The sequence below is a fragment of the Tiliqua scincoides genome, chromosome 11 (assembly GCF_035046505.1).
Source record: "Tiliqua scincoides isolate rTilSci1 chromosome 11, rTilSci1.hap2, whole genome shotgun sequence".
NCBI lineage: Eukaryota > Metazoa > Chordata > Lepidosauria > Squamata > Scincidae > Tiliqua > Tiliqua scincoides.
In genome coordinates this window covers 26,043,878-26,055,486 of record NC_089831.1, presented here as the reverse complement: position 1 = coordinate 26,055,486, position 11,609 = coordinate 26,043,878, and the positions used below count along the sequence as shown (strand labels likewise).

The following is an 11,609-nucleotide window of genomic DNA, read 5'->3' as shown; positions in this document are numbered from 1 at the left end:
TGTTTGCTCTGCTGAACTCCATGACTGTGGTGGAGAAGGAAGGAGCAGCATAGAAAGGCAAGGGACTTTTTTCTTTTTAGTTGTTGGGTTTGGTGAAGCTCTGCCTCTCCTGCTTGCATGCCACTGATTACAACAAGTAAGTACAAAGCCAGGCGGCCTTGCTTGCCAGGGTGCCACTCCAGTGTTCAGAAATGGCAATGAGGAAAGATCCCCAGAACGAAAGGTTGGCAATGGAAGGAGAGGATGGGAAGGAGACTGAAGTACAGGCTTGGGAAAGGATTCCTCCCATTCAGCTCCTCTGCACCTCCCCTGTTCTGCCAATCCAGTTTGGAACTCTGAATCTTCTTACTGGTCATGCACTGTAAGAAGATTTGATGTACAATGTGAAAGAAAGTGACTTAGGAGCAATTGCATGTGCTTCTATTCACAGTTAAGGTGGACACCTGGGGGGGGAGCACAAGCCAGGCAGGCAAGTATTACACCTGGATCATGGAAAAATAGATGCACAACAATTAGTCTTCAGGGACCTCTGAAGCCATGGGTCCTGGGGCACATGCCTGTAAAAAGAAGCAGCAGAAGCATTCCGGAGCCTGGATCTCCATTGTCATGATACATATCAAGGAGTTCAAGGGTCTCCAAAGGACTCATTGGAACATGCGACTCTTATGGGTAATGACTGGCCATGTCCACCTCTGTGACACATGTCCATGTCTCAGGCATATTGCCAGATGGACCAGAGAGTGCCCAGGGTGGTGCTGTAGGCCAGCACTGCTACCAGGTAGGTCCGGAAGAGAAGCACATCCAGGACGTAGCCCACCTGCAGCCATTCCCGGGCAATGTCACGGGATTCGTCCCTCTTCTCCAGGAACTGGCGGATGGCTGAGATCTCCTGCAGGATGCTTTCAACCACCTGTGGGCTCTCCCCCTGTGACAGAGTCATTGGACTGCTTGCTCCTCCCTCATAGTCACGGGTGCTTTCACAGCTATAGTGATTCAGTTTGGCTAGGAGAGTGGAGAGAGGACAACTTGTCAGTACTGCTGAGATAAATGTGGCTGACCACTTGGGCATCTCACTTCCTTCTTTCCCCAGTCTGGACAGGGCTGGAAGCAAAGCCTCCAGTTGAATGGTTGTGTTGACTCACCTTTACCTGGTCTGTTGCTCTGGCTCTCACCTGTGCTGTCATTGTTCTCCAGATTCCTGGAGATGTCCGAGCTCTGAGTGCGGACCGGACAGAATGCACTCCTGTCTCGGATGCAGAGGAGGACGGCGGCCCGCTCCAGCACCCAGCGCTTCACCCAGTCAGAGACGTGAGGCTGTAGGTCCTGCTTGTGCACCAGGCGTACGATGAGGATGGTCTCGGTGAGGCTGATGACCAGCAAAGCCATGCACACCACAAAGTAGACCCCTGCGGAAGGGAAGCCCAGAGCCCTCAGCAGTCACCTTCTTTTGCAGCACACTCAAACAAAACACAAAGGAAACACAGCACATTGCACAGACTTCATCTTTTTAAGCAACATCAGAAGTGAAATAATATTTCTTAAAGGTTATGTTGCTGTCGAAGCAGGAAGCAAGGTCTTCTCGTTTTGTCTGTCTTCTGCTGATGACTCAGAAGCTACTGCTTCAAAAAATATCTTACATCCCTTCACGTCTTCATGAACTTCTATTTATGTGTGTGCAGGTGTTTGTGATGAGATGAGAGCTTTCTCCACATCAGCTTTCACCTTGATGTTTCAGATAATCTATGCCAGAAAGCAACCCAGAGGTTCATTACCTAGGGAATTCCTGTAATTTTGTTCCACCCCCAGACTTCCCTCCCCAGGGTCTGCTATGATTCCCTTTTCCTTCCTGACTTAGCAGAGATCTCCTTTCAATGAAACCCACCCAGGAGATGTGTCCTTTTAGCTGTGGGGCACAAGCACAGAAGTCTCATTCTGCTCAAAGCAAGTCTTGTGGCCACTGCTGTGTTCCAAAAAAAGTGGCTTTTTGGATTTAGATGGGTGGCTAAATCCTAGAAAACTGAGCAAGCCCATTTCTTAGCTAACTAAGACATAGCAGAGGTAAGCAAACATGGAATGATCCTTCAGAATGAGCATGGAATTCTAGCACCCCTGCACCTGTTGGCTTATGTCACCATCCCAGCAGCACTTGCAACAATGAATGAGAAAGGGGTTCAGCAACAAACCCCTTGCACTAGTGTGACAGTCAGGGTTGGGCACTCGACTCATGATGACTTGACTTGAGTTACCCCAAAATGTGGTTTTAGATGACTTGAATCGACTGTTTTGGATGTTGCTGACCCAGACGCAACTTGTAACTCAGGGGCAGTGGCTCTAAAACTGAGTCAGGACTCGAATTGACACAAGTCACTATCTTGAGTACCTATCACGTGTGTGTAGCTGGGTGATCAAGAAGCCAGCATTCACAAGGACAGTAGCAGCAGGGTAGCCTGGTTCTAGGAGGTGGGGATTGGAAGGGTTGAGGGGAAAAGGTTTTTTTTAAGTTTTTTTTTAAATGCACAAAACTCATTTCTCTAAATGACTCAAAATTTTTCATGAGTTGAGTCATGACAGTCGCCTATTTTGCGACTTGTGCATTGAGTTGCGCATTAACTCAGCATGCCTTTGGAACTTTGGAACTCCTTGCCACTGGATGTGGTGACGGCATCTGGCCTAGATGCCTTTAAAAGGGGATTGGACAAGTTTCTGGAGGAAAAATCCATTATGGGTTACAAGCCATGATGTGTATGCGCAACCTCCTGATTTTAGAAATGGGCTACGTCAGATGCAAAGGAGGGTACCAGGATGCAGGTCTCTTGTGGTCTTGTGCACTCCCTGAGGTATTTGGTGGGCCGTTGTGAGATACAGGAAGCTGGACTAGATGGGCCTATGGCCTGATCCAGTGGGGCTGTTCTTATGTTGCAGGGTCGCTGATTCTGGACTCAACTCAGGCTCAAGATCTTGAGCACTTCGTTGGTGATAGGCAACGGATGACCTGAAGTCCCAGTTGCCACTACTGTGTATGTGGAGAAGTTAACTCTTTTACCCCTGGGGGCTGGGGATAAGAATAGGCCCTCAGTTTGGCTGTACTTGTCGTAAGAGGCGACTAAACAGCCACCGGGTAGATGGGACTTGTCAGCCTGGGAAGACAGCTCATCTGAGAGAAGGAAAACTCTGATCCCAAACCTCCACTGCCTTGTGGCTACATCCAGTTATGGAAAAGGCTTCAGGAGTCAACCTCGAGGCAAAATCCGGAGCTGGAGTCCCTGAGGCATTTCATGGCTGAACACAGTCACGTTCTGGCAACTCCTGCGACGCCGCTGGAACCAACCGTATTGGCCTCTGCCTTTCCATTGGACCATTTCAGCGACGTGGAGAGGGGGGATTTGCTGCTTGGGTAACAGCCTATCCTCCATACCTACTTTACCCAGGCTTCGCGCACTGGAGAGGACACTCTGTTCCAAAACCACCATTCAGAGTGTGACACCATAGTCTTCCGAGACTGAAGGATGCCAATAATAACAATAACTCTTTTGCCTAAGAGGCTGATCTCAAGAGAGGTGTTGTGACCTTACCTATGAGCGGGGTCCCAATGGCTGTGGCCGGCAGTGTGTCAGAGACAATGATCAGGAAAACAGAGTAGCCCAGCAGCAGGGTGATCTTGAACGAGACCCTCTCTCCACTGTCAGGAGGGAGGTAGAAACCCACAATATCCATGACCATCAGGAAGATGCTGGGGAGCAACAGGCTGACAGCGTAGAAGAGGGGACGTCTCCGGATGACCACCTGCCGGCACAGAGGGATATGTCGATGTCTTGGGTCTGGGAGGGAACACCACCCGCCTTGGAACAGCAGCTAATTCTTGGTTGATTCTCCCAGAAATCCATTAAGGGTCATTTACTGCTGGTCCAAAGTGACACATGCAAAGAGCTCTGTTGGCATCTGGCGCCTGGCTGAGCTGGGGGGGGGGGCTAAGAATTTCCTCTGGGATGCACATTGCTACCCATTCTTCTCTCTTGCTGTTGAAATATTTATGCCCCCAAGACTTTGCCTTCTGTCAGGCAAGCCTAACCCTTTTTCCCTGGAAGGGCTGTTTCATTGTTGTGTCTCCCTGCTTGTGGTTATTTTTAACACATGCACATGCGTGCGCGCGCACACGCACGCACACACACAGGTTGAAAATGTCCAGAAATTGAAGCCCCCGTTCTTTTGTACTGTCAAAAAGCATAAACATGGAATGCAACAGTTTCAGTGAAGCCCCTACTGACTTCACAAGAAATCTGGTATTTATACCAGAATAGAGCATCAAATAAAACTCCAGCTGTTGCTGCCTAGAGAAGGTCTTGCATCTCAAGTTTTCTCTGAACATGCATTTCTGTAAACAGGGGACAAGAGATTCATGGAACTTGGCGATTCATGGAACTAGGAAGTCATTTCCCATGGCCATGAGTAGCCTGTCAGCCTTGCATCATCACCCCAGCACCAATCTCCTTTCTCTGTCCCCTGCTTTGCTTCTCCCCAAGTGCCCAGGTCCCCCATAGCTTCTTACATAGAACTTCATCTCAGCATAGCTGTCACTGTCCTCCACCTTGAACTCTCGGAACTGGGAGAGCACGTGCAAAAGCTCCCATTCCCCTTGGTTCATGAAGACATTCTTGTCGTTCTTGACTTCTTCTGGGCTCCGCAAGAGAGAAATGTTGATGTCTCGAACTGATGGGAAGGAAGAAGAGAAGGTTAGGGGTTCCAAAGGTGCCACTTTCCCTGACCTCAAGTCCATCCAATCTCCATCTCCAAGGCTTCCTTGATATCATGTCAAACACATCACTTTTGCTTGGTGAATGTATGAAGCTGTCATATCCTGAGTCAGCCAACTGGCCTATCTAGCTCAATTTTGTCTGCACTGTCAAGGCAGTTTGAGGTTTCAGACACAGCACTGCCTGAATAGGCTGAGGATTGGACTTGGGACCTCCTGTGTGTAAAACAGGGGCTCTCCACAGCTACAACCCTGCCCTAAGGGGACAGCATATGGAAATCCCATTGCTAGAGGTCTCAAACTAAAGGCTGGTCTTCCATAATCATCATGAAATTATAGAAGGGCACACAACTGAAACAGAATCAGACATTCTTAAGTTCATGCTGGTCCAAGGTGGCACATGCAAAGAGCTCAGTTGGCACATGGCGTCTGGCTGAGCTGGGGGTGGGCAGTGTGATCTGGAGACTCAGCTGCCACTTTGCCTGAAGAAGCTATGCGGGATCAGGTTGTGGAAGCTTGGAAGGCAAGGACAAGAAAGAAAACATCTGGAGAAATGGACAGTTCTATGAGTCTCTCTGATGGAATAATACCCATTTGATAAAATTGGGTTTATGGTCAGCCTCCCTAGGTAAACCACCTTGAGTCTATGAGACAGCAGAGGAAGAGCTGACCCCCTCCCCACCTAGATCTTTGGACAAGGTTCTCCTCCCCCCGTGACTGGCATCCAACAAGGTGAACTGAAGGCAACCCGTCACATACTGTTATGCAGCCAGCTGGTGAAGGTCAAGGAGCAGTTCTGCACATCGAAAGGGAAGTTGTAGATATCCAGGCTGCAAGCGGTCACCACCTGGATCGGCTTGAGGTTCCGCACCTCCCCGTTATGGCGGATGTAGACGTAAGGAATGGCCGGGGACTTGCCCACATCCACGCTGCCAGGAAAGAGAAGTGGGGGAATGACACGGTTCCAAAATAGAAGTGATATTAAATGCATCATCACCATCATCATCTCGTGGGGGAGACATCTTGTCATCCTGAAATCATCTCCAGAAGCAGCTCTGTTGCAACAGTGCGTCTCGTAGCAACTTAAAAACTAGCCCGTTTATATCAGCAGAAGCTTCTTGTGGACCACAATCCACTTCATCAGATGAATGGAGCAAAATCTTCACTGAGCTGCTCACCGAGGATTTTGTCTCCTGAACCTGGAGAGATGGCCACAGCCCAATCAAGTTTCCCCTGAAATGCGTGGGTCGACTTTTAAGGCACTGCAATTGGCAGCTGCATGGACGCCTGATCCAGGCTGGGGCTGTGGGGATAACCATTGCTCCTCCACAGCCTCTTCCCAGAGTTCTCCAATAAGTGATTCCTCGCTGTCAGGTGACCACAATCAGGGGGCTTCTGTGCAGCTCAGGCTTCTCCCTCTCATCCCAAAGGCATGTGTGCTTCCTAGCGACCCTCTTCTTAGTTGCTTATTCTCCACTATTTCATTGCCTCTGAACCTCTTTCACCAAAAGAACATAAGAAGAGCCCTGCTGGATCAGGTCAAAGGCCCATCTAGTCCAACTTCCTATATTTCACAGTGACCCACCAGATGTGTCAGGGAGCACAAAAGACAACATTGTGTTGCCTCTCCCTGCACCTGGCAAGTCGACTTCTAGAACCAGGAGGTTGCACACACCCGTCAGGGCTTGTAACCTGCAATGGACTTTGCTTCTAGAAATTGGTCCAATCCCCTTTTAGAGGCACTAAGGCCAGATGCCATCACCACATCCTGTTGCAAGGAGTTCCACAGCCTAATTACATGCTGGATAAAGAATTTTTTTTTTGTTAGTTTTAACTCTCCCAACACTCAACTTTTGTGGATGTCCCCTAGTTCTGCTATTGTGTGAGAGGGGAAAGAACATCCCTCTATCCAGTATATCCTTCCCCTTTGAAATGGCACCTCTTTTCGGAAGTGCCATAAAATCAGGATATCAATACAAAGCCAACCATGTGCCTTGCATGAGGTCTGCTCCATGGTCACTGTCAAGCTCCTCCAACACAGGCAGGCACTCAATGTTGTTCAGCGCTTCTTTGGTGACTACATTTTCTCTGGAATATAGCTCAGAGTAGTGCTGCTAAACAAACGAGCTAAACAAACGAGCTAAATCATGTTGTGAGAATGGATGATGGCTGGATCCCAAAGGATCTCCTCTATGGAGAACTCATGCAAGGAAAGCACCCTACAAGTAGACCACAGCTGCGATACAAGGACATCTGCAAGAGGGATCTGAAGGCCTTAGGAGTGGACCTCAACAGGTGGGAAACCCTGGCCTCTGAGTGGCCCGCTTGGAGACAGGCTGTGCAGCATGGCCTTTCCCAGTTTGAAGAGACACTTGGCCAACAGTCTGAGGCTAAGAGGCAAAGAAGGAAGGCCCACAGCCAGGGAGACAGACCAGGGACAGACTGCACTTGCTCCCGGTGTGGAAGGGATTGTTACTGCCAGATTGGCCTTTTCAGCCACACTAGACGCTGTGCCAGAACCACCTTTCAGAGCGCGATACCATAGTCTTCCGAGACTGAAGGTTGCCAACAATGAAAAATGATGCTCCGTGGTCTAGCTCATGAACTGGCCACTCCTCTGAGTCTGACAGAGTGAGGGGTCTACCTGAAGATGCTACCGGAACTGAGCCTGGGTCTTCTTGCATACAAAGCAGGGATGGCTCCATCGCTGAGCTACAGCAACCATTTCCCTGCAAGGTCTTAAGATACAGAAAATGAATATGGAGTGGTTTCCTCCCCCCCTCCCCTTGGCTTTCTACTACTTTGTAAGGTCTCCCAATGGAAGCAACAGAAGGATGGCTTGGAACAATAGCGCCATCCCCTTCCCTCTTCCCTCTCTCTTCCAAGTAGGGGTTGGCGGCATCGCAGCTGCCCCTCCATTGTTCGCCTCCCCTCAACAAAGACTTCCTCAGAATATTTGAATCCCACGCCCAACACGGCAAGGGTAATTATGACTGTTTATAGTTTCCCACTACTGGAACTAGCCCAATTTCTCAGCCTTCTCTCCATCTGCAATATACAGTACACAGAGGATAGCGCCAGCTTGGAGCCAACAGAGAGGCACTGCCAAGAATACAAAGTGGAAAGCGATAAAAAGCGGGGGGGCACAGGACTAAATCCTCACATTTTCTTCCAGCCTGTCCCCACCCCCACAAAGAGTGGAGGTGGTAGGGAACTGGAGAAGGCTGTCACTGCACTTACAATTCATTGATCAGAATATCTGGGACCCAGATGGCCTCAGTGGGGATGGACATCTGGGTGATGTTGTCAAAGTTCTCTGGATTCCACTGGAGAAACTCGTCAGTCCAGTGCTGCAGAGCGGGGGGGGGGGGGGGAAGGAGAGAAAGGGCAGGTTAAAAGACATGGGGAGGCAGAGTCCCTGTCCCAGAAATCATGCCAAAAGTATAGTCACTTTGCTCCATAATCACCTTCACTTCTATCTATGTTATCCTAGTCCGTCACTCAAATCTGGTGCACTGCTAATTGTTTGCTTCTTGTTACGCTTTCCTACTCACTGATATCCTAATTGTAAGGCACTGGGAGTCTTGAGACAGGGATTCTGGCAGCAAGGCGCAGGGAGCTTACCTCTTCCTACACCCCAGGGCAATAGCAAACAGAGGGGATGACCAGCCTGAACTACAGCGCCACCCTTTTAATGGCCAAAGTTGGTACTGCTGCTCTTCAGCCTAAGTGACTTGAGGAACCAAGGGCTTGGCTGGTTCAAATTATCAGTTGCTCCAGGTTTAGTTTAGTCTCTGCAATGGTATCTGACAAAGACTTGACTCACCAAACCCAGTACCTAACCACCAGCCTATCTTTGACCACACCTTTGGTCTCTGGTGCCTTTGATCTTAACCTATCATGGTGGAACTTCACCCTCTGCAGTGGCTTGATTTAGAGTGTAGCCAAAGTCTGCCACAAGGTCTCCCTCCAGCTGGGTACGTGGTAGCTGTTGTGCCCCACCTTGGGAACTCAGAAATGAGGGAGCAAATGCTGCATGAAAAATGGGATGCTACAGATAACAGAAACTGCAGCTGTGTAAAGGACCCAGCCCAAGGGCAGAATGAAGCCCCACAAGCAAATGAAATTCGACCCAGGGCTACAAAGGGGGCAAAACAGAGGGGGCTTGTAGTCCAGAAAATAGAATGTCATGCAAAGAACCCAAAGACTTGGGACTCAAGTGGGCTGCATAATGTCACTGAGAGCTGGTTGTTACAGCATCTGTGCAGCAGCGGTAGATATATAGCTTAAAGTAGGTGTTAGAACAACGGGTTGCCAGCCAAAGGGAGAACTGGTTTCTCTGTCGGCAAAGTGGACTGTCTTACCTGCCTGTACCAGATGTAGGTGGTCAGGACTTGGTTTTTTTCATCCTGTTAAAAGAAGAGAGAGGCAGAGATCAGGGAGGAGAAATGGAAGGGCCATTTCACCCCTTCACCTTCTTGCTGGGCTGGCTGGGAGGAGGTGGAAGTGGCACCCAGTTGAAGAGTTTAGGGGCAGGGGCTGTAGTTCAGCACTGGATACCCTGCTTTGCATGCAGAAAGTCCCGGGTTCAATCCCTGGCAGCATCTCCTATTAAAATGCTTTGGGGTGAACAGTCTAGAGAGAAACCAATGGCTTGGCTCAGTAGCTTTACACATTCAAATCCCACAACAAGAGACCAAGGTTTGCTATTGCACATGCATCCAACAGGCCCTGGAAGATGTCTGGGGTGTGTGACTGTAACACATGCAGAGTTTCAGACCCCTCTTTGCTACACTCACATTTTATATTTTCAAGTGTGCACTTTAAAAACACACCTCAACATGAACCTGAAAACTTGTAATGTTGGAACAGCCCTCAAAGAATGTTTTTCAATGGAACTCATGACCATCTACAGAGCCTTGCCCATGGGACTTCAACTGAATGGGAGCTGGTAAGGATTCAGAGATTCACACTGCCCTGGTCCTATTGTGAAGATCACTGGACAATTTGAAGACCCATCAGGGAGTCTAGCAGTGCTGAAACTACCCTATAGTCAGAAGGGGGTGCTTGCTGCTTCTGATGGGTCCTGTTTATGGTCTCAGCAAAGGTCTCAGTGACCCCAAGGAGCAGGACAGTTGGGCCAGGTTGCCAAGGAACTTACCACGCTCAGGATAGCGTAGACCATAAAGTCAATAGACACGGTGGTCGTGCACCTCCAGTTCCGAACAGGCCGAACACCCTTCCTGTAGTTTGTCAATAAATACTTGGAGAGCTGCAGAAGGGCTGGCTGACTTGAGTTCACTGCCTTGGGAGCTACTTTCTGAGAAGCTGGGAAACAAAACGTTAAACATACTGCAGTCAAGAATATTTTCTTGCCATTAATTCTTTTCCATGTGGAATTTGCAGGATTCAACTTTTCAATCTCCTGATTTGCCTTTTTTTAATCACACATGTACACACTTTCGTGGACGCTCTGATGCAAAAGTGCTATATTTACATTCTGCTCTCTGCCGCTATGGTGATTGATGAGGTATGTGATGATGCTTTGGAATTTTATTGGTTACTTGTGGTCTTTTATTGTGTGTTTTATGAAAATTGTGCTGTATTGGATATGAATTTGTTAACCACTTTGAAAAGGGGTATAAATCTTTTAATAAATAAATGTTTGTTTCCTTTGGTAAAGACAGATCCCTTGAGCTACCTCCTACACTGGTCCTATTTGGCTAAGAGCTGCTAACGTTGCCAGTTTCTCCTTATTTTACTAGCTTTGCTCCTGCACCTTTTAACCCACTGCCTAAAATTCAGAAATCTGGTAGCTGGAAAGCTTTCCTCACTGTTTCACCTCCATGAGAGGAGAAGATACACCTGCTGACTTCAAGATGCTGTCAGGCACAAGAGCCCAGCTGGCAAACAAGATGACAACTCTATGGACAGGGTTTATTTTGTCTGGAGTGGCTGCTAGAAGGGTCCCAGCCGACACACTGCACTGCAATCACACCTCTAGCTGTGGCTTCCAAGTTAGATCTACCCAGACCAAGTGTTCTGCAGCTTCCCCCCCTCCCCCCCGCTCATTTCACAGGGTTACCCAACACCCACCTTCCCATATCTCTCCCTGGAATTTGCAGAGGAGGGAGTTGTGAATTGGCTCTTCCTCTTGGCTCATAAAAGTGCTATTAAAGCCTCCCCATTTGCAGCTGACTAGTAGGAACCGAGGTTTTTTTATATGGTCAAGTGATGGAGAGGCCTTGTCAGACAAACTTGACTGGAATTACTAAAGAAAAGGTGAAAAGGGCAGGGAGAGTCCCTTTCCTGGGCAGACATGATCTTGGCCTAGTCAGAAGAGGTTTCTTTAAAGGGCTTAACTCTGGCCACATCCCATAGAGAGAAGGCTGAGTGCCACCAGCCCCTGCACTGGCCACAATCAATTCCCCTGCCATGCTGGAGTGGAATTTGACCTCCCACAGCTGGGAGAGGCACCTGCCATCTAAGGTCACCTGACTTGCTGAGCTTCCGGGCACTTCCCTGTTATTATATCATTTCCCCTTCTGTCAGCAAGCACAACATTTACCTAGAACAGGGGTCTCCAAACCATGGCCTGGGGGCCAGATGTGGCCCGCGGCAAGCCTCTGTCTGGCCCGCATCCAGCCTCTGATCCCCTGAGAGCCTCTGGCCCAGTTGACCGAACACAACCAGAGTTGTGCTTGTGGGGTGGGGGAATGGGGGTCCATTTAAGTGTGTGCTTATTTCTTGGTCTGTGTTGGTGCTTGGAGAAGTCCTGGACATTTGAGCCCACTCGTTTATTCATTCATCTAAGTTCCATCTCTAATGTATTTATTTAAATTTTATATTTAATTTTTTC

At 48.8% G+C, this 11,609-nt stretch overlaps 1 protein-coding gene across 1 annotated transcript; it reads right to left on the bottom strand.

Annotated features, from left to right (window-relative positions):
* Positions 1–712: 712 nt before the first annotated feature.
* On the bottom strand, positions 713–11,391 carry LOC136662127 (5-hydroxytryptamine receptor 3A-like). The gene is made up of 9 exons (XM_066639172.1): positions 11,319–11,391; positions 9,912–10,078; positions 9,115–9,159; positions 7,991–8,100; positions 5,510–5,679; positions 4,547–4,707; positions 3,573–3,783; positions 1,173–1,406; positions 713–1,002 (listed from the first exon to the last, which is right to left on the bottom strand). The coding sequence occupies exons 1-9, from the start codon at positions 11,389–11,391 to the stop codon at positions 713–715; spliced, it is 1,461 nt and encodes a 486-aa protein (XP_066495269.1).
* Between the last annotated feature and the right edge of the window lie 218 nt (positions 11,392–11,609).